A 23,879-nucleotide genomic window follows, 5' to 3' on the forward strand; every position below is an offset into this window, starting at 1 on the left:
AGACATGAGTTTCTCTTCCAACTTCATTTAGGTTGCTGACTGAATACAGTTCCTTGCTGTTATAGGGTTGAGGTCTGGTTAGTTCGCTAGCTATGGGCTGGGGGGTTTTGCTCTCAGTTCCTACCAGCTACCTCAGGTCCTAGTAGTCATGTGGCCCCCTCACACGGCCATGTGAGAGAGCTAGATCTTTGGTGTCTCTTCTAATGACACTAGTCCTGTTGACTCAGTCTTATGATCTCTTGTAACTTTACACTCTTACAGTCTCATGTCACTTTACCACCGTGTAGGCTCTATTTTCAAATACAGTCACATTAGTGGTTGGGGATTCAACATAAGAATTTTGAGGGGAGAGATACTGTGGAGGGCCATTGTGGCAAGTATAGTTAAAACAAGATTGCACTAAAATATGATTATTATATTTTTCAAAGTAACATAGGCATGTAATTTTTTTAAGGACAAAAGAAATTTTATTTGAAACTCATCCTTCTCACCTTACGCTGGATCCTCCAAAGAGAAAAATGTTTTAGTTCTTAATACTTTAGTTCCTTTGCTGATTACGTTCATGTATCTAAGCAGTATTTTTGTAATACTGTTTCTTGAATAGTCGATTTTAGATGTTATTGACTTTTTGCAAGAATAGATGAGGTATTAGTTCAATTGTGTTGCTCTTGCTGTCTTTAATACCTCAATTTTGCGTGGTGGGACTCTGGAATTAGGCAGGACAAATTATTTTCCTCTGCGTGTATCTTCTGTGTGTACTGTGGCTTGTGGTTTCCTCTTTATGTCCTCAGTTACTAATCCCCTTAATAATATTTCCAGTTTTTGTAAATTTGTGACATCTTGTTTGCTGATTATACTCCCCTTCCTATTCTGTTTTCATTGTGAGGTTTTGTTTTTTGTTTTGTTTTGTTTTTTACCTGTTTAAAATTGTATTCCTTTATTGTCCCCCTAATAGGAGGAAGAGGAGAAAAATGTCTGTAGTCAGCTTGCTGTCTTGAATTTAAAGTATCAGGATTGTGTGTGTTCCACAATTTCTGATTTTCTGATTTTGGAGATTTGAGGGATTCTAACTAGTACTATCAAGGCAGTAAAGGACCATTGTTGGGAAAGATGGATTGGATTGATCACTGTTTTAGTTATTTTAGGTTTACATAGTGGGTTAATTCCGTTGATCATGGAGCCACACCCTTGAAGGTTTAACAATTAACCTGTAAATGAGAAAGATTTTACCTAAATTTGATTGTTCTCCTGGGTGGTCAGTTAAGTTCTTTTTTGGGCTCTTCCAAGGTAATGATAGAATTCATGTAATACCTATGCTCAAATTGGGAAAGGCACTGAAGTTTTTGAAGTGAGTTCCCTTAAAATAACAGCATGAAGTACAACATTTTGTTAAGTTTTGGGTGATGAGTCACACTCAGCGTGTGGAAGAGGGTGGATCAAGGAGGACATGAATATGCTTTCCAGAGACATGAGATTGCAGTGTTTATCTAAAAGGAAAAAAAAAGTGCACAGTTCTAGGATTGAGAAACATTGCCCAAGTTCAGAGTTGGCCTGCTTTTGTAGGTAACTTCTCTTGGAACATACCCTGCCCACTCATGTGTGAATTGGTCCTCGGTTGCTTTCTTGCAACAGGGGTAGAGCTGAGTAGTGTGATAAGAGACCATGTAGTCTTAGAGTGTAAGATACTTACTGTGGTGACTATTCCTTGGCCTAATCAGTAGTTGACAGCTAGCAACTTTAAAGATCTTTATTCTAAATAAAGCAGCCAGCAGCAACTCACATATCTCAGTGTAGGTAAAAAATTTCTCAAAACTTGATTAAAGTCATTAGAAACTGATTTGATTAGTTGTTGTTTTCGTATCTAAAAAATACATTTGATGTGCCTACAAGTTCCTGAAGGGAGTGAAACATAAGGAAGGAATTAATTAGACTGAAACCCAGGCTATTGTTTAATGTCTTTGTGTAAATAAGTCTTGAGTAGCCAAAGGAAAGGACAGGTCAAGACTGGGACTTCATTTCAGTCAGAGGTCAGACAGATACGGAGAGTTTGTATAAATAAAGGATTGTCACATGAGATTAAATAACATTGGAACATAGCGTTTGAGGGGAAGAAGCTTGGTTTTCAGACACAGCAGGTATCAGTAGCCCTAGAAAAGTTAAAATAGTCTTAACAAAGGGAATAATTTGATGGAACAAACTAACAGGAATCAGCAGCCACTTTAGACTTTAGAAAACACTATAGCAAGGAGCCAGCCAGACCCCAAAAAATTGATGTGTAGGATTAAAACATATACATGAGAAAACAGGATATCTAGAGAGCCCAAGCTTAGAGTGCATGCAGCCCCGATCTTCTGACCCAAGCATAGTGGTGGGAATCATCAGGCAAATGGAAAAAAAAAAAAGTCCCAGAGTAAACTTTCATTCTTCTCCAACATTTTCCAGTATAAAACCAGATCACATTTTGAGAATACAGGGAGAATAACATTGCCAATTTTTGGTGAGGGATTGGTATTTCTGATTAGAATGAGGATTGAAATGAAGCTTGGCACTTCCTAATGGCAATATTGTAGCAGAATTGAGTTATCAGTTGGGTATTACAGGTTTATTACTGTCTGTCATGCATTATGTCATATCCTGTAGATTTAAAGATTAAATATACTCTCTTGATATACATTGGATTATTTATAGAAGTTTTTTAAAAGCTTTGAATGGTCTGATAGTGTATTTCATCACTATTTTCTTTTTCTAAAATACTGAATGTTGTAGTGATAATCGTACAATTCTCAACAAATAGTCTTTAATGCAGGTCCTAGAGGATTGAGTTTGATGTTGAGGGAATTGACAACAGTGAAATATATAGAACACTTAAATTGAGATAGAAGTTGAATAGAAGGAAAAGTGGATAATGACAAGCTGTCTCTGAAGTCATGTGCTTAGTTCACATTAGTTCATTAAATGTATAAATTTATATTCCACCTACTTCAAAGGAACTTTGAAGCAGCTTATCAAAATTAGACACCCATGAAAATACATTTTATTTTTAGATCCAGTAAAACTAATAGTTAAATATAGCACAGAAGTAGATGTCAATAGACATTTGAGATTTATGTTCAGACAAGTAAAAGAAACATCGGCAGGCTCACTTAGAAGCCAAGCCACAGGATGGGAGAAACATTAATTTTTTTTTTTTTTTGATTAAAAAAGTAAGCACATGAAAAGTAGCTGAATCATTATCCTGTTTCTGTATTCAAGGAGAAAATACTTTGGGAATTCTTGCATAAGGGATTTTGGGGGGGGGTTAAAGATAATTTCTTTAACAGATTGGTAAAACACAGTGTACTTACAGTTTAGTAAAGGCATTTGGTGGGGAATTAAATGAAATGATCTGTGTCCATATTCTGATGATCAGATTTAATAAAGAAATGAGATTTTAGAGAATCCAGAATAATGGTTAGTCAGAAGTGTATATATTAAGTGAGCCTTGGAAAAGTACTTTATTATCAGTATTTCTCTGAGTACTGCCTTAAATTTCTGCAGTAGCTGCATTTAAAAAGGGGGAGGAGATGTCTGGTGAAAGATGCCTTTTAAAAATGTTTTATAGGTCTAAATTGCATGTCCCCTAACTCACCCTCCAGCCCTCAACACACACAAAGAGAAAAAACGAAGCTTTGGTGTGCTGTGATATGGACGAATACTTGATTGAGACTTGGGGGCTTTGCTACACGCAATGTATAGTCACCTTTGCTACATGCAATCTATAGTCAACGCATAGAACCTGATGCGTTTTCATCTCCCTAGTAATAGAAGTTATTTTAGAATGGACTTGCAAGTATTGGAGTGAATAGATGTTTGATGGACCCCTTCATATTGTTCATTTAGATGGAGAACATCTACCAGAGAGAAGGATTTTAATTTTAATAATGGCTAGCCTTGTTGGGTAACTTTAATATGTTCTAAAAGCTTTATTATATGTGATGTTTCTGTGAAATGAGTTTCTACTTTGTGAATGAGAAAATGAAACTTCAGAGCTTTAGCAACTTGTAATAAGGTGACATAGTTGGAATTTCTATCCAGGTCTTTCTGTGCAAAGCTTGTACAATGTTGTGTCTTATGTGTATTCATTTTAATTTATTCTTTACAAATATTTATTTTTTGAAGATACTGAAGGTACAGTTTGGAGAAAAGGAGAAAAATCTAAACAAAAAAGACACAGTTTCTATTTTTGAGCTTACTCTCTTGTAGGAGAAGGCAAGAGTGGGTCTCAGACAGGCAGCAGCCAGAGCCTATGAGAAATTCTGGGAAATTGACCTTTACTTTTTATATACAGCTTGGTGTAAGCACTGTAGAATGTGTTGATGTTATTTTGTACCTGGTGAGTAGACTGGCATATGGGTAAGAATTGAAGACAGAAATATATTAAAATTCCCTTTGAGGGGCACCTGGGCAGCTCAGTCGGTTAAACGACTGACTTCATCTCAGGTCATGGTCTCACGGTTCATGAGTTCCATCCCTGCGTCGGGCTCAGCATTGACTGCTTGGAGCCTGGAGCCTGCTTCAGATTCTCTGTCTTCCCCTCTCTCTCTGCTCCTCCCCTATTGTGCTCGCTCGTTCTCTCTCTCTCTCTCTCTCTCTCTCTCTCTCTCTCTCTCAAAAATAAATATTTTAAAAAAATTCCTGTAAATTTGACAGAGGTAGTTTCTTATATCATCTGATGGGATCTTGACCCTAATGGGTGGCAGTGTCATCAACAGGTGGGTACTTCAACGGAAGGATATTTGTATGCCTCACAATTGATTTCAGCTTGAACAGCTCTTGTACCATTAATGTCATATTAACATAAACTGTATTAAAGGAACTTACATTCTTTGTCCTTGGTGTTACTGTCATTTGTGACAGTTCTTTTAAAAATCAAGTATTAGTTAAATGGTCAACAAATAAATGTCAGAGTGCTATGATGAGTGCCTCAGAGCTGAATTTCGTACAGTAAGAGCATGAAAGGGGATTATTGATCTGGCTGATTCCTCATTGGGTGTTGCTTAAACTAAGATGTATGACTGCACATTAACCGGCAAGGAGGCCATGGTGAGGAGTATTCCAAATAGAGGGAATGGGTCCGTTTTAAAGGCTCTGTGACAGGAAACTGAAAAAAAAGACTATTGTGCCTAGAGCAAAGGGCTCAGGATGGGAGCATGGGGCGAAATGAGACTGGAAAGGTAGACAGGAATTGAACCATGTGTTTATTCAAAGCATGGGAAGTCATTGACCTTTTAAGGGGTATTAGTCAACTGATCAGATTAGTTTTTGAAAAGATAGGCATGCACATCCATTTAGAGGTGTTGTCTGTGTGAGAGATGAAAGTGATTTGAGCTGTGGTTGTGATGGTGGTAGGAGTAGGAAGAGGAGACAAATATGGGGGAAACTGGGTAAAAATCAGTAGAATTCATTGATAGATGAAGCAAAACCTGTAGAGGACTCCCTAAATTGCCAGTTGACTAACATTCTGTTTAAGTTACTTTTAAAGTCTGTTCAGATTTATTTTGGCCGTATTCAAATGGCCAAAGCTTAGTTTTCAGACTTGAAATTAATAATCTTGTAGCATTATAGTTAAAATCTTAGCATCACTGAGTACAATGTAAATTTTAATCAGTATTCATTTAAGCTTAGTTATTTTTTCACTGCCTGATTTTTCCCACCTTTTTTTAAAAAAAATTATTTATTTATTATGAGACAGAGCGAGAGCAATTGCGGGAGAGGGAGGGAGAATCCCAGGCAGGCTCTGCATCATCAGTTCAGAGCCTGATGCAGGATTCGAAATCACAAACTATGAGGTCATGATCTGAGCCAAAGTCGGACGCTTAGCCTACTGTGCCGCTCAGGTGCCCCCTGATTTTCCCACCTTTAACTGATTTTCTCTCTAAGCAGTTTTATCATCCTTTGCTTATATGAGAAATTTCAAAACAAAATTATTTTTTTTTTGGCGTGGGGGATTACTGCTAAACCTTAAATCCTTTGATTTCTAAAAAGTTTTGAGGTATAATTTATATACCATACAGTTAACCAATTTGAAGTGTATAATTCAGTGGCATTTAGTATGACTGTACAACATTACCACAATCAATTTTAGAATATTTTTATTACTACCCAAAAGCAATGTTGTACACATTAGTAGTAACATATCATTTCTTCCAAATTCCCCCAGTTGTAGGCAGTCACCAGTAGATATGATTTTTCTGAATATATCATATAAATGGAATCTTGTGATATCTGGTCTTTTTAATATAGTTTTTTTAACTGAGTATAATGTTTTCAAGGTTCATCTATTTTGTAGCACGTATCATTCCTTTTTTGATGGCTAATATTCTGAATGGTTTTAACATATTATGTTCATTCATTAGTTGATGGACATTGGGTGGTTTTCCACTTTTTTACATCACTTTTTTATGAGTAATGTAATGACCATTTGTGTACAGCTTTTATGTGAACATTATTTTCAGTTCTTTTGGGTATATACCTGGGAGTGGAAATGCTGTGTCATATTATGTATTGCTATGTTTCACTTTTTGAGGAACCACCAAGCCATTTTCCAAAGCTGCTGCCCCATTTTACATTCCCACTAGCATTGTATAAGCTTTCCAGTTTCTGCACATCCTTGCTCACTCTTGTTATTATCTGGCTTTTTGATTATAATCAAGTAAATGTGAAGTGGTAACTCATTGTGGGTTTTTGTTTTTGTTTTTTAATGTTTATTTTATTTTGAGAGAGAGAGAGAGAGAGAGAGAGAGAGAGAGAGAGAGAGAGAGAGACAGCAAGCTGGAGCAGGGGAGGGGCAGGGGGAGAGGGAGAGAGAATCCCAAGCAGGCTCTGTCCTGTTGTGTACAAAGCCCCACACAGAGCTTGATCCCACAAACCGTGCCTGAGATCATGACCTGAGCTGAACTCAAGAGTCAGATGCTTAACTGACTGAGCCACCCAGGTGCCCCCCTCATTGTGGTTTTGGTTTGCATTTCTCTGATGGCTAATGTTGTTGAACTTGATTTTTAAAAGAAACCAGCACTTTGATTGTATTGAGACTATAAAAATGGAAATGTTTGGTAATTTTCTGTAATTGCTTAGAGACCATTAGTTTTGCTGTATTTAAAATTTGTTCTTTTTTTTTTTCTTTTTTTTGTCAGTTGTATTCCCTGAATGACTATAAACCACCCATTTCTAAAGCCAAAATGACCCAAATTACTAAGGCTGCCATCAAAGCTATTAAGGTGAGTAATAAATTTTACACTTGAGTTTTCAGAAGAAAATACTATACTAATATTTTAGAGGAGGAATAATTGTTAAAGATTATATAGTTGACCATTGAACATCACCGATTTGAACTGCACAGTCCTCTTACATGTGAATTTTTTTTTTGTTCATAGGTACAGTGCAGGTACTGTGGATTTTTTTTTTCTTCCTTAGGAGTTTCCTAATTACATATCCTTTTCTCCAGGTTACTTTGTTGTAAGAATATGGTATATGATACATACAGAAAATATGTGTTAACATTTTGTTATTGGTAAGGCTTCTGGTCAGTAGTCCTTAATTTTGAGGGAGTCACAGTTCTGTGCAGATTTTCGACTGTGCAATCAGTTGGTTGCTCCTATAACTCTCATGTTGTTTCAGGGTCAACTGTGTATTTTCTTCCTCTTTACAGAGTTAATAAGTGTTCTTGGGGAAAAACACAAAAATGAAAATCTGGTTATCACCTGCTAGCTCGCCTACCTAGAGCTAAACATTTAACATTTTGATAAATGTTCTTCCATGAACTTGAAGCTATCATTTTTCTTTACTTTTCATAAGCAAGATTTAAGATAGGGCCACATTGTGGAGAATGTGTTTATGCTCTTGTTTGTCACACCGACTTTACAGAATCTTGGTAAAAGGTTTCTAAATAAAAATTTATGTTTTTTTTTAATTCTATATATTTGAAAATGAGACATTATGAAAAATAATTGAGCCTTATTGTTTATAGGACATTTGAACTGGGGGTAGAGGCCACAGGCATTTCGCCATTGCTCTGATACAGTGGTTTTGAGCCAATCTGTGTTGACTCATGGATATTCTGAAAATCTCAGAGAAAGGTTGGACTTTCTGTAGAGAAATATACAGATGCACAAAATTTTGCATAAAATTTCTTGGCCTTAAGGACCTTTTGAAGTTCAACCAGACACCTCTTTCTAAGAGGTTCTTGTCCCCAAAGTTAAGACTCCCTGCTTTAGTAAGCTGTTAAAATTGAGAATGAATGAGTGCTTATTTTTAATTAAGTAGGTTTCAACCTGTGGATATTTGGTGATATGTTTTCCTACTATAAATAAGAACATCAGCCATAACCAGAAGCACCAATTATTTGAATAAGTTGTCCTTGAATAACCGTATTATCTATTAGATTTAACAAATTCCTATTTACAGAGAGAATTGCCACTAGGAAAAAATTGACATAGTTGATTTTTCAGTGTTCTGATGGCCAAAGCTTAGTTTTCAGATGTACAGTTAATTTCTTACATCATTATAGTTAAAATCCCTGTTTATATGTGGAAAACCAAAGAGGTGATAACGATAAGGACAGTGACCAGTAAGCACTTAGCCAAGAGAATTTTTCCAAAAAAGTGATTTTTCAGGGTATCTGATAGGCTTAGTATAGAATATTTAGTTTCTTGGACTTTCTTTATCCTATTTTACATTGTGATCTGATTTTTATGATCATGATCTGGAGAGTGTACAAACATGTATATTATTACCATTTTTATTCTGTGAAAATAATTGATGTATTTTATGTAAATTGAGCAAGAATACTTTTTAAAAATTGTTTTCAATAAAGTATAGTTGGCGCATAATGTACTCATTTCGGGTTTACAGCTTTGTGATACAGTATCTCTATTCCTTGTCCTGTGCTCAACACGAGTAACTGTCATCTGTCACCATACGTTGCTATTACAGTATCATTAATTATATTTCCAATGCTGTACCTTTTGATAACCTATTTATGCCACAACTGGAAGCCTGTCTCCCACTTCCCTTCACCTATTTTGCCCATCCCTCCACCCCCTTCCCTCTGAGAATACTTTTTAATTAAAATACTCTGTAAGTATTGGCGTCAACATTATTTCTATTTTTCAGGTGTAGGGAGGACCTAAGAGAAATTAATTTGCAATAGTCAGCATAAATACAGCTAGATTTGAATCCACGTTTCTCTTAATCAAGAACCTAAATATTGATATACTATACTATTTTGATTTATTGTTATTGCTTTAAATTTTTTAATTTTGAAAATTCAACATCGATATTGCAAAATATAATGAGCAACGCAGAGTCTTCTCTTAGATTTGCCAGTTGTTAATATTTTGCTACATTTGGTTTGTTTCTGCACACACAAACACATTTTTTGGCTGAATTGTTTGAGTTTCAGATTTCATTCATAATAACACTTAAATCCCTAAATATTTGATTTTGACTCTCCTAAGAACAAAGACATTTCCTAAGTAATTATGTAGTGCACTGATCACATGCAAGAAATTTCAGGATCCAGTAAGATTGTGCATTACATTTGTCTTGTCACTCAGCCTGACCCAGCTTTTTTTTTGTTTTTTATGTCATTGACATTTTTTAAGAGTTCAGACCAGTTGTTTTGCAGTACTGTATTATTTTAAACTGCATTTAGTACATAACGTAAATTGAGATTTGAACTGCCTTTTAAATCAGATTTAAATGATACTGTGGTTCATACTGAGGTAAGTCATTGTTTTTCTTTTTTAATCAGTGTTTAGAGGCATGATTATTTTGATGGGCAGTTAACATTGCACACTGTCAGAAAAATCTCACAGATGAACCTATTAGGGAAGAAGGCCTATGTGAATTGATAAACTTTGAATTAAAATTTAGTAAGCAGTTTTACTCAGAATTACATGTAGTAAAATGGCTAGAAGCAGGAAGCATTGTCAAGATGTTTTCCAGAAGAATTATTATTTAATAACAATGATTCAGTATGCAATTAATATTTTGTATGTTAATTTTAAATGCTTAAGTAGTGCTTAACTAACTTTTAAGTAGTTGTTTTCCTTTTTTTTGCTTAAGCAACTTAAACTTGTGAGTAAACTATTCCTTTATAGTATGAAAATTTTAGCCAAACTTAAATTTGGATATTTTGATTTGATGACTGTTAGTAATGAGGTTTTCCTTTATTTTTTATTTTATAAATATTGGATTTCATGATGCAGTTCAGAGGAATGTTCTTGTGTCTCTCCAGTCTAGGAGGATGGCCCTTAAAAATATAATTCCTGAGATGAAAGTATAAATAGAAGCACAATTGAAGTCCTTTAAACAAATATGCTAATATGCAATTGCCATAAACTAAAATATATTACACACAAATTGTAGATACCTTTTGTTAAATCTATAATTTTTGTTTTATTCCTTTTTAGGTGAATTGTTTCTAAAACTTACATCTATTTTCTTATAATTGATAGTAGCCCATTACTCGTTTTTAATCTGTGTGTTTACTTCACTTCCTTTGATTTGTTTTAGCTGATCCATGAGAACTTAATACATCTCTGTATCTTATTACATATACTTGTTCCATTTTCCAGGAGAAGCAGAGGGAGATAATGAAGTTGAAAACAACTCCCTTGTATTCATTTATTAATACTATTCATTATTTGATTTTTCTAGTATTACCCTAATTTAAAGATACTGTAGGAGGTCTTTCCCTTCCATGAAAGTAAGAATATACCTTTGCCTGTGTGCTTATTACCAGTACTTTGCTGTCAACATAACTACTTGGGAAAGTATGGTTTTATAAGGACCGTGATTGAATTCTTTTGTATCTCTTAACACACTTTGGATACATAAATTGGCAATTCATATCATGGGGGGTGGGGTGCTGATCCCCCCCACACAGTCGAGAATCCATGTATAACATTGGACTCCCTCAAAACTTAACTACTGATAGGTTACTGTTGACCTGAAGCCTAACTGGTAACATAAATAGTTGATTAAATACAGTGTATGTACTATATACTATATTCTTACAATTGAGTAAGCTAGAGAAAATAGGATATTATTAAGAAAATCATAAGATAAAATACACTTACAGTACTATATTTATTGAGAAAAATCAGCGTGTAAGTGGACCCACACAGTTCAAACCTGTGTTCAAGGGTCACTTGTACTGACCATGCGTGTATGTATGTATGTATGTATGTCAAGAATTCTTTACTAATTAGATGTCATAGTTACATGCTTATGAATGGGAGTGACATGTTTGTCTCAAAATTCATGATTAAAAATTATTGTTTAGATAAACCTTTGAAACTATGTTAAACCTATGTGTAACAGGAAAATTTGAATCTAATTGAACAAATTTTAAAAGTACACTTCATGTTTTTTCTTTCAGTTCTATAAACACGTGGTACAGAGTGTTGAGAAATTCATTCAGAAAGTAAGTATATAGTTTTCCATATATACACTAAATATACTATAATTCTAGATTAATGCCTTGTGCTCTACTCTTTTAAATCAGATACTCAAGTTTAAATTGTTTTGATGGGCTATTAAAAGTGATTTCACTTATTTTCTAATTAATAAATAAAATGGTAGTGCTTTTTGTATAATTCTAAAAACAATAGCTTTTATTCAGGTAGATGTTATTGTCAATTTGCAGTGCCATGGTGAGCATCTGTCACTTGAAAAAAATGGTGTGCATATGATTGATTTTAAATAGCATCCTAAATTTGTTGCTTTTTATAGCTTTTCAGGAAATTCTTTCTGGTCATTTTAAGCAGAATGCCTAGATAGCAAGACTTTTAGATAAGGTGTGGAGAAGACATTGCCTACCGGCTACTTCTCTTCGCTAATTCATTTTGTCTCATCCATTAGGACATTATACATCTCAACATCTTATTAGGTAGACTTGAAATTCCATTTTCCAGGGTAAGCAGAGGGAGATGAAGTTGAAAACGGCTGTCTTACACACATGTAGTAGTGCTTTTTATAAGCAGTCTTGGTGATCAGTGCCCTATTCATGCCACAGTTTGGGACAGGAGTACATAGTGCTTAAAATTTTAAAAATGGTATTATGTTTGTACTTTACTGTAATTGAATTTAGGTTTTGTACTCTGCCCATGTCCATGTGCCTAGATGTAACCACAACCAGTTTGAGAATCAGTGGTATATGGCATTAAGGATTCAGCAAGGTAGCAGTGTTTCTTAAAAATAGTTGACCGAGAGAAGGATATGTGAATCAAAGTGAGGTGACTGTGTCACTAAACTAGGTAGGTAACCTTGAGTAAATCAATTAACCTTTATGTGATTCAGCTTTTATCTAATGTCTTGGTTTCTCAATACTTAACGGTATTAGTAAAACATATTTTGAGATGAAGAACTAGTGAAGTGAGGCTAAGACACAAGGTAAAATAAAATAATAAGTGTGCCATGTGTTTTAGGCAAATCACAGTATGAAATAAAAACGTTGGTGATTTGGAAAATACCCCTGTTCTAAAGCTTTTAAAAGTTTTTTTTTTTTAAACATTTTCAAATGTCGGGGCACCTGGCTGGCTCAGTTGGAAGAAGAGCATGCAACTCTTGATCTTGGAGTCATGAGTTTGAGCCCCACATTGGGTGTCAGGATTACTAAAAATCAATAAATAGATGAACTTACAAAGACATTCCAGATGTATAAAGCAGTGCATCTTAAACCTTTTTGTGCGTAGGATTTAGCTAGGGATCTTTTTTTTTTTTTTTTAACTTTTATTTAAATTCTTGTTAGTTAACATATAGTGTAATAGTAGAATTTATTGATTTATCATTTACATGTAAAACCTGGTGTGTATCACAAGTGCCCAGGCCTTAATACCCATCACCCATGTAGAATTTATTGATTTATCATTTACATGTAAAACCTGGTGTGTATCACAAGTGCCCAGGCCTTAATACCCATCACCCATTTAGCCTATCCCCAGCCCACCTCCCGTCTAGCAACCCTTGGTTTGTTCTCTGTCGTTAAGAGTGTCTTATGATTTGTTTCCCTGTCTCTATTTTCTACCCCCCATGTGTTCATCTGTTTTGTTTCTTAAATTCCACATATGAGTGAAATCATATGGTATTTGTCTTTCTCTGACTTATTTCAGTTAGCATAATATACTCTAGCTCCATCCATGTTGCAGATGGCAAGATCTCATTCTTTTTGATGGCTGAGTAATACTCCTCTGTGTGTGTGTGTGTGTGTGTGTGTGTGTACGTGTACACACCACATTTCTTTATCCTTTCATCAGTTGATGGACATCTGGGCTCTTTCCATAATTTGGCTATTGTTAATGCTGCTATAAACATCAGAGTGCACGTACCCCTTGAGATCAGTATTTTGTATCCTTTGGGCAAATACCTAGTAATAGCTGAGTTGTAGGGTAGTTCTATTTTTAGCTTTTTGAGGAACCTCTGTACTGTTTTCCAGGGTAGCTACACCAGTAGCCACCCCTAACTCCTAACTCCTGGGGGTCATTAATCTGTTCTCTGTCTCTAATTTTGCCATTTCAAGAATGTTATGTAAATGTACCCTTTGAAATTGGCTTGTTTTGCTCATTATAATTTTATTAAGATCCATCCAAATAGAGCTCATGTCTAATGGTTCCTTCTTTTTCATTTTTTTCCCCCTTCTTTTCATTTTGAGTAACATTCCATGGTACTACGCATGTACCCCAGTGTGTGTACCCCATCATCTGAGTCGTTTCCATTTGGGGGGGCTGTTAATAAAGCTGCTAGGAACATTTGTCTATGGATTTTTGTGTGAATGTAAGTTTTCATTTCTCTGGGAAAGTAAGTGCATGTTTCATTTTATAAGAAATTGCTTCTGTTTTCTAGAATGGCTGTACCATTTTATAGTCCCACCAACAATGTATGATCCGTCCATTTTCCACATTCTTGCCGTCATTTGGTGTTACCACGATTTGTTTTATTTTAGCTATTCTGATAAGTGTATAGTAATGTCTCATTGTGGTTTCATTTGCATTTAGCTAGTGGCTGATGACATTGAACATACTTTCACATGCTTATTACTTGGCATTTTCAGTGAAATATCTTTTTGTGTCTTTTGCCCATTTTCTAATTGGATGTTTTTTTACCATAGAGTTTTCAGAGTTCTTAATATTCTAGATGTAAGTCCTTTGTCAGTATTATGGTTTGTAAATATTTTGTTTACTAGTTGGTAACTGGTCTTTTCATTCTCTTAACACGCAGGTGTTTTGCAGAACAGAACAAAGAGTTTTTAGTTTTGATGAGGTTCCAGATTGCATATAATTTTTTAATACTAGAGGAAAACTTTTTTTCATCCTGTTCATTTAAAATAAATTTTTTTAATGTTTATTTTTAAGTGAGAGAGAGAGTGAGAGCGAGAGAGCATGAGATGGGGAGGGGCAGAGAGATAGAGGGAGACACAGAATCTGAAGCAGGCTCCAGGCTCTGAGCTGTCTGCACAGAGCCTCACATGGGGCTCAAACCCATGAACTGCGAGATCTGAGCTGAAGTCGGTTGCTTAACCAACTGAGCCACCCCAGGTGCCCCTCCTTCCTATTCTTACTTGAAGTTTAGTATTGGGGGTGGGAGACAGATAAAACTTACGTAAAAATGTAGCAGTAGTGGTTGTGGTAGGGAACCAGAAGCTCACTTCACTAGTTTTATTTTCTGCCCCCATAGCCCTTGAGGCCATTGCATAGATACTTTGTTCTATGGAACCCAGTTTGTAAAACCACTGAATTAGAGTATTGCTTATAGTCAGAAGTACTATTTTAACAAATTTGTGAGAAGGTCCATTTGTCAATGTATATAGTCAAATGAGAGATCTAAGAAAAATTTGAAGTATGAATTAATGATATTAAACTTGTAATTTTGGGTATCCTCCAACTCCAGAACACCACATATTAGCTTCTCTGTACTGTCCCTTCACCCACCATAGACAGTGCAAGGAAAGGAGAAGTCTGGCAATAGTTTGATAATCTGTTACTTGTGAGTCTAGGTTTTAGCTGTGAAGGATTTATAGATTAATGAGAGATAGTAATAAATGAAAAGATAAATCAACAATATATGATGGTATTCCACAGGCTAGAAATACTACTTGAAAGTTTACTCTGGCCTCTGGCCTCAGGTGTAGGTTACACAAAGATTTGGGCACTTGGCCAGAGAGTGTTTTGAAAACAAATTTTTAGATTCTCACTTGTGTACTTGTTACTAAAATTCTTTTGCCCCAGGATATTTTAGATCCATTCTTTTTCCCATACACCTTATATGTACATTTCAAATATATCTCGAGCTTATCAGTCCTTGTTAATGTTTTGCCTATTGTTTTTTATTTAAGAACTTGAGGATGTTTATATAAATGTTTCTTTTTTAATATGACATTTTTTTTTAAATTTTTTTTCAACGTTTATTTATTTTTGGGACAGAGAGAGACAGAGCATGAACGGGGGAGAGGCAGAGAGAGAGGGAGACACAGAATCGGAAACAGGCTCCAGGCTCTGAGCCATCAGCCCAGAGCCCGACGTGGGGCTCGAACTCACGGACCGCAAGATCGTGACCTGGCTGAAGTCGGACGCTTAACCGACTGCGCCACCCAGGCGCCCCATTTTTTTTTTTTTTTAATTTTTTTTCAACGTTTATTTATTTTTGGGACAGAGAGAGACAGAGCATGAATGGGGGAGGGGCAGAGAGAGAGGGAGACACAGATTGGAAACAGTAATATGACATATTTTAACACGTTTACAGAAAAGTGCAGAAAACATGTAAAGCTAAATTTTTTAAAGTTACCTGTGTAACTACCACTCAGTTCAAGAAATAGAGCTTTGACTAAAGTCCCCAAATGTCTCTTCTTGATCATATCCCTTTAAGTGAACATAGTCTGAATTTTATGTTAGTCATGTCCTTGTTTGGCCTTACAGTATTACTCTGTAAGTCTTAATTCTTAAACAATGCTGTTTAACCTGTGTTTTACTTTTGCATAAATGGAATCCTGTATTATGTATTCTTTAGTGCACTAACCCTTTATCTGATAAATCATTTGCAGATATTTTCTTCCATTTGGTCAGATGCCTTTTAGTTTTGCTGATTGTTTCCTTCGCTGTGTAGAAGCATTTTATCTTGAAGTCCCAATAGTTCATTTTTACTTTCCCTTGCCTCTGAAGATATGTCAAGTAAGAAGTTGCTGTGGCCAGTGTTAAAAGGTTGTTGTTGCCAGTTTTCTCCTCTAGGATTTTGATGGCTTCCCGTCTTACGTTTAGGTCTTTCATCCATTTTGAGTTTTTTTTTGTGTATGGTATAAGAAAGTATTCCAGGTTCATTCTTCCGGATGTTGCTGCCCAGTTTTCCCAGTACCATTTACTGAAAAGACTGTCTTTTTATCCATTGGATACTCTTTCCTGCTTTGTCAAAGATTAGTTGGCCATATGTTTGTGGGTCCATTTCTGGGTTCTCTATTATGTTCCGTTGATCTATGTGTCTGTTTTTGTGCCTGTACCATACTGTCTTGATGATTACAGCTTTGTAATACAGCTTGAAGTCCAGAATTGTGATGCCTCCAGCTTTGGTTTTCTTTTTCAGGATTGCTTTGGCTATTCAGGGTCTTTTCTAGTTCCATACAAATTTTCGGATTATTTATTCTAGCTCTGTGAAGAATGCTGGTGTTATTTTGATAGAGATTGCATTGAATATGTAGACCGCATTGGGTAGTGTTGACATTTTAACAATATTTGTTCTTCCAGTTTGTAAGCATGGAATATTTTTCCTTTTTGTTGTTGTTGTTGTTGTCCTCTTCAATTTCTTTCATAAGCTTTTCTATAATTTTCAGTGTATAGATTTTTCACCTCTTGGTTAGGTTTATGCGTAGATATTTTATGGATTTTGGTGTCATTGTCAATGGGATCGATCCCTTGATTTTTTTCTGCTTCATTATTGGTGTATAGAAATGCAACCGATTTCTGTACATTGATTTTATATCCTGAGACTTGGCTGAATTCATGTATCAGTTCTAGCAATTTTTTGGTAGAGTCTTTTGTGTTTTCCACATAGAGTATCATGTTGTCTGTGAAGAGTAGAAGTTTGATTTCCTTCTTGTCGATTTGGATACCTTTTATTTCTTTGTGTTTTCTGATTGCTGAGGCTAGGACTTCCAACACTATGTTGAATAACAGTGGTGAGAGGGGACATCCTTGTCATGTTCCTGACCTTAGGAGGAAGGAACACTCTCAGTTTTTCCCCATTGAGGATGTTCTTAGCGATAGGTCTTTCGTATATGTCATTTATGATCTTGAGGTATGCTCCTTCTATCCCTACTTTCTTGAGGGTTTTAATCAAGAAAGGTCGCTGTATTTTGTCAAGTGCTTTCTCTGCATCTGTTGAGAGGATCACGTGGTTCTTATTCTTTCTTTGATTAGTGTGATGTATCACATTGTTTGATTTGTGCATATTGAACCAGCCCTCTATCCTAGGAATAAATCCTACTTGATTGCGATGAGTAATTCTTTAATGTATTGTTGGATTCGGTTTGCTTGTATCTTATTGAGAATTTTTGCTTCTGTGTTCATCAGGGATATTGGTCTGTGGTTTTCCATTTTAGCGCAGTCTTTGGTTTTGGAATCAAGGTAATGCTGGTCTCGTAAAATGAGTTTGGAAGTTTTCCTTCCATTTCTGTTTTTTGGGACAGCTTCAAAAGAATAGGTGCTAACTCTTCTTTAAATGTTTGGTAGAATTCCCCTGGAAAGCTATCCAGCCCTGGACTCTTGTTTGTTGGGAGGCTTTTGATTACTGATTCAATTTCTTTACGGGTTATGGGTATGTTCAAATTTTCTATTTCTTCCTGTTTCAGTTTTGGTAGTTTTATGTTTCTAGAAATTTGTCAGTTTCTTCCAGATTACACAATTTGTTGGCATATAATTGCTCTTAATATTCTCGTATTGTTTGTATTTCTGCGATGTTGGTTGTGATCTCTCTTCTTTCATTCATGGTTTTTATTTGGGTTCTTTTTTTCTTTTTGATAAATCTGGGTAGGGGTTTATCAATTTTGTTAATTCTTTCAAAGAACCAGCTCCTGGTTTCATTGATCTGTTCTACTGTTATTTTAATTTCAGTATCATTGATTTCTGCCCTAATCTATTATTTTCTTTCTTCTGCTGGTTTTGGGCTTTATTTGCTGTTCTTTTTCCAGCTCTTTTAGGTGTGGGTTTAGGTTGTGTATTTGAGACCTTTCTTCTTTAGGAAGGTCTGGATTGCTATATACTTGCCTCTTATGACTGCCTTTGCTGCCTTCCAGAGGTTTTGGGCTGTTGTGTTTTCATTTTCATTGGCTTCTGTATATTTTTAAATTTCCTTGGGGCGCCCGGGTGGCTCCGTTGGTTGAGTGTCCGACTTCAGCTCAGGTCATGATCTCACACGGTCCGTGAGTTTGAGCCCCGCGTCGGGCTCTGTGCTGACAGCTCGGATCCTGGAGCCTGTTTCAGATTCTGTGTCTCCCTCTCTCTCTAACCCTCCCCAGTTTATGCTTTGTGTCTTTCTGTCTCAAAAATAAATAAACATTAAGAGAAAAAAAATTAACAATTTCCTGTTTAATTTCTTGATTAAACCATTCATTCTTCACTATGGTGTTCTTTAATCTTGAAGTATTCATGGTGTTTCCAAATTTTTTCTTGTGGTTGATTTCGAGTTTCATAGCGTTGTGGTCTGAAAATATGCAGTGTATAATCTCCATCTTTTTGTACTTGTTGAGGGCTGATTTGTGTCCCAGTATATGATCTGTTCTGGAGAATGTTCCATGTGCACTCAAGAAAAATGTGTATTCTACTTTAGGATGAAATGTTCTGAATATATCTGTTGAGTCCATCTGGTCCAGTGTGTGCTTCAAAGCCATTGTTTACTTGTTGATTTTCTGCTTAGATGATCTGTCCATTGCTATAAGTGGGGTATTGAAGTCTCCTACTACTATGGTATTATTGTCAGTGAGTTTCTTTATGTTTTTGATAATTGATTTATGTATTTGTGTTCTTTCACATTGGGGGCATAAATATTTACAATTGTTAGGTCTTCTTGGTGGATAGACCCCTTAATTATGATATAATGCTCTCTTCATCTCTTGTTACAGTCTTTATTTTAAACTCTAGTTCATCTGATATAAATATAGTTACTCCAGCTTTCTTTTAATGACCATTAGCATGATAGACCCCTTAATTTCAATATGCGGGCATCTTTAGGTATTAAATGGGTCTCTTGTAAGTAGTATATAGATGGGTCTTGTTTTCTTATTCATTTTGATACCCTTTGTCTTTTGATTGGAGTGTTTAGTCCATTGACATTAAGAGTGAGTACTGAAAGATATGACTTTAGTTGAATTTTGTTGCCTTGTAGACTTGGTGTTGTTCTCTGGTCCTTTCTAGTCTTTGTTGCTTTGGGTCTTTTTTATTCTGTTTGTCTTTTCTCCACTCAAAGAATACTTAAAATTTCTTACAACCTGAGGCGCCTGGCTGGTTCAGTCAGTTAAGCGTCCAACTTCAGGTCATGATCTCAGGGTTTGTGAGTTCGAGCCCTGCATTGGGCTCTGTGCTGACAGCTCAGAGCCTGGAGCTTGCTTCAGATTCTGTGTCTCCCTCTCTCTGCCCCTCCCCAGCTTGCACTCTGTCTCTCTGTCTTTCTCAAAAATAAATAAATGTTTAAAAATTAAAAAAAAAAAAAAGATTTCTTGTAGGCCTGATTCAGTTGTCATGAACTCTGTAGTTTTTGTCTGTCTGGGAAACTCCTTATCTCTTCTATTTTGAATGAGAGCCTTGCTGGATTAAGAATTCTTTCTGATTCAGCACATTGAATATATCGTGCTGCTCCTTTTGGTCTGCCAAGTGTATGTGGATAGGTCTGCTGCGAACCTGATTTGCCTTCCCTTAAATGTTAAGGACTTTTTTTTCCCTTGCTGCTCTCACAATTCTTTCCTTGTCTGTGTATTTTGTGAATTTGACTATGATATGCCTTGGTGATGGTCGGTTTTTGTTGAATCTGATGGGATTTCTCTGTGCTTCTTGGATTTTGATGTCTGTGTCCTTTCCCAGACTAGGAAAGTTTTCTGCTATAATTTGCTCACATAAACCTTCTGCCCTTTTTTCTCTCTCTTCATCTCTGGGACTCCTGTGGTTCAGATACTATTCCTTTTTAAAAAGTCACTGAGTTCTCTAAGTCTTGTATCATGCTCTTTTGTCTTTGTTTCCCTCTTCTTCTGCTTCATTATTCTCCATAATTTTATCTTCTAGATCACTGCTTTGCTGCTGTGCTTCATCCATCCTTACTGTTGTGGTGTCCATTTGATATTGCATCTCAGTCATAACATTTTTAATTTCGTTTGGACTAGATTTACTTCTTTTATCTCTGCAGAAAAGAATTCTTTGCTTTTTTTCAACCCCAGCTAGTATTCCTATTATCGTGATTCTAAATTCTAGTTCAGACTTCTTGGAACTTCTGAGGTTGCACACTTTGGGAAAACTTGAATCATCAGAAGTCTCAAAAATGACAGAAAAGTAGTGTGTTTACCATCTAAAAGAAGATACCACTTATTCTTTACACTTATTTTGTGTTTCCAATTTAAGTTATGTAATTAAATGTTGTTTCCTTAAGTAATATGTAGATTGGTTCATAGCAGTAAAGATTTTGTAGGCTCAATTATATATGTTTAGTATTTGTTGAACCTTCCTTCCCAATCTTTGTAGCTTTTATTTCCTTTTATTGTCTTATTGCATTAGCTAGGACTTCCAATATGATATTGAAAAGCATTGGTGAGAGGGGCATCCATACCTTGTTGTCATCCATACTTGGTCTTTGTGGGAAAACTTTTAGTTTATCACCAGTGAGTATGATGTTAGTTGTAGGTTTTTTATAGAGCCTGTATCTCTGGATCATGGACTTAACACATGCTTCTTAGTTTTTCTTAATCCTTTTTAGGCAGGACAGGATGGCTATAGTAGACTGGAGTTGGGTATTCTTCCTCCGGGTCATTGAGGCTCTGGTTAAATAGATTCTCCTGAGCGCATACCTTCTTAAGAACAGAATGCTGCTGGCTATCTCAAAATGGTTCCTTTTCTCCCCCTTCTGCCAGAAACAGGAGAGGATTTTTCTCTGGTATTCACTTTGAGAACTCACGTAGTGTCAGGTATGGCCGTGTCCTGGGAACAGCCCTTTACTACATGCTTTTGTCAGCATCTTTCAGTGCTTTGCAAGTACAGCCACATGCTCCTGGTTTTACCATTCTAGCTTTGTTTCCTTTAATGTTAACTTTTTGATTTTTTTTTTAATGTTTTATTTATTTTTGAGGTAGAGACAGAACATAAGCAGGGGAGGGGCAGAGAGAGAGGGAGACACAGAATCTGAAGCAGGCTCCAGGCTCTGAGCTGTCAGCACAGAGCCCAACGTGGGGCTCGAACTCACAGACTGTGAGATCATGACCTGAGCTGAATTTGGACACTTAACTGACTGAGCCACACAAGTGCTCCTAATGTTAACTTTTTTTTTTTTTAATTTTTTTTTTCAACATTTATTTATTTTTGGGACAGAGAGAGACAGAGCATGAACGGGGGAGGGGCAGAGAGAGAGGGAGACACAGAATCGGAAACAGGCTCCAGGCTCTGAGCCATCAGCCCAGAGCCCAACGCGGGGCTCGAACTCACGGACCGCGAGATCGTGACCTGGCTGAAGTCGGACGCTTAACCGACTGCGCCACCCAGGCGCCCCAAATGTTAACTTTTAATAGCTGAAAATGGCAGCACAAATTCTAATAATAGAATTGTTATATAAATGCTATGTGTTATATAGTACTGATCTAGCTGCGTTTCAGGGAGGAGACAAGCTGAGAGTCTCCATGCTGCTCTGCCATCTTGATTGCAGTCTCAGTCTAATGAATCATTAGATTATGTAATAGTTCACATATTGCAAAGTATGTGGTCCAAGTAACCTAGAGAGTATTTTTGTCAAAAAACCCTGACTTTGATGGTATTCACATAATAGCTTAGATAACATTAGAATGAAAATCACAAAATATGTTCAAAGATGCATTCTCCCTGTGTTACTGCCTTTCTCTCCCTTTAAAAAGGGCTATTTCTGAAGCACAAAAAATTAGAAACTACTAGAATGTAGTTTGAAGGTGTTATAACTGAAAACTCAATATGACATAAGTTTATGCTTATTATTTAAAGAGTAAAAATTTCTCATACCAGTGGAAAGCCTTAAGAATTACTGCATTTTTAGTACTGATAGAACTTGAAGAGAAAATTGAAAAAACATCTCACATTTTTGTTTTTAATTTTTCCTTAGGTTTCTAGTTGTGGACTTAGCTATGTTTACCAATTATTAAGTTATTTTAAAGCATGAGGTCATACTTAAGAATTTTTTTTTTGTCATTTTATGTGACTAATAGTACCTAATCTATAAGTGAAGGAAAATCTGTCCCACAACATTTTAATGTATAGTATATCTAAAGATCCTGTGGATGAAGAAATGTTTTTTCCCTTAGGCCTTACAGCTTATTACTAAACTGCTAATATATTTTTGAAGCTTTGGAATCTTCACAGTAGGCCATAAAGGTCCATTTATTATCTTATGCACTCATGATTCTTCTGTGTTGTGAGTTTGTAATCTGAGTTTTTGCAGAAATCAAAGAAAAAGATGCATTTCTTAAAAATTTAGTACATTCATTACTTAGCATTCAGTATTAATTTCTGAAGTTCTTATGAGCAACTTCTAAATTCTGTTCAGTCTTACTCTCAGGGTAGTTATTTATATGAAATATTTCAGATTATTTTGTCTTTAGGAAAATTAAAATGCCAGTAAAATATTTAATAAATAATTATTAATCACTTATCTATATTTGTGGCATTAGGTAATAGATACATTTTAACAAAATGAATATCCTGCTTTTCATTAAATTTAAAATTTTTCTTCTCTTTACTAAGATACATTTTTTGCTTGGTTAGGTTTGTTTCTTTGAATGTATAGTAATCAGGAAAATAGCCTTGGCCAGATACATGAGCTGAAGGACAAATAATGCTCAATGTTTTTGGAACTTGAGGGAAAACTATTTCAGACTTTCAAAAACCTTAACTTTCAACCTTTAGGTAGGTTCACTTAAAACTTCAGTATCCAAACACCAACATTATTGCCCTTCTATGAAATATTTCAAGTTCTTAACAGTCAGAATGTTGCAATAGATTCTGTGAATTGGTGCTAAAGGACTCCTCATTTTCTTGAGTAAATAAGACTTTAAGGATAATGTTCTTGAAGAGTATTTGAAAGGGGGTGCCTGGGTGGCTCAGTTGGTTAAGCGTCCAGCTCTTGGGCTGTGCACTGATGGTGTGGAGCCTGCTTGGGATATTCTCTCTCTCTCTCTCTCTCTCTCTCTCTCTCTCTCCCTCTCCCTCTCCCTCTCCCTCTCCCTCTCCCTCTCTCCCCCTCCCTCCCTCCCTCCCTCCCTTCCTCTCCCCCCCTCCCCCCCTCTTGCCCCTCCCCTACTCACACTGTCTCTCTAAATCAATAAACTTAAAAAAAAGAGTATTTGAAGGAACAAATGAAGCATCATCTTGTCTTTTTGCAGAATGGAATCACTCATTGTCTCCATTGATAATGCCATTAGAAATGTGTGTGTGTGTGTGTGTGTGTGTGTGCGCGCGTGCGTGCGTGTGTGCGTGTGTGTTGGGGGTGGATTGAGGTACTTGAGTTTCCAAGGATTTTTCAAGAATGTAATTGTACTTTAGTGCCATATATGATTGCCAGGAAGTTACTTTAGGTGAAATACTTACCTAATTAAACCCGAAAGTTGAACCTTGCAGCCATGATTCCATGTTAAGTAA

General features: G+C 36.0%; 1 protein-coding gene across 1 annotated transcript in view; it reads left to right on the forward strand.

Annotated features, from left to right (window-relative positions):
- Positions 1-23,879, forward strand: part of SCAF8 (SR-related CTD associated factor 8) — a 91,410-nt gene that overhangs the window by 27,880 nt on the left and 39,651 nt on the right. Inside the window, 2 exon segments of the mRNA XM_023254520.2 lie at positions 7,173-7,256; positions 11,423-11,467. Coding sequence (XP_023110288.2) covers positions 7,173-7,256; positions 11,423-11,467 — 129 coding nt within the window.

Source organism: Felis catus, chromosome B2 (genome assembly GCF_018350175.1).
Source record: "Felis catus isolate Fca126 chromosome B2, F.catus_Fca126_mat1.0, whole genome shotgun sequence".
Classification (NCBI taxonomy): domain Eukaryota; kingdom Metazoa; phylum Chordata; class Mammalia; order Carnivora; family Felidae; genus Felis; species Felis catus.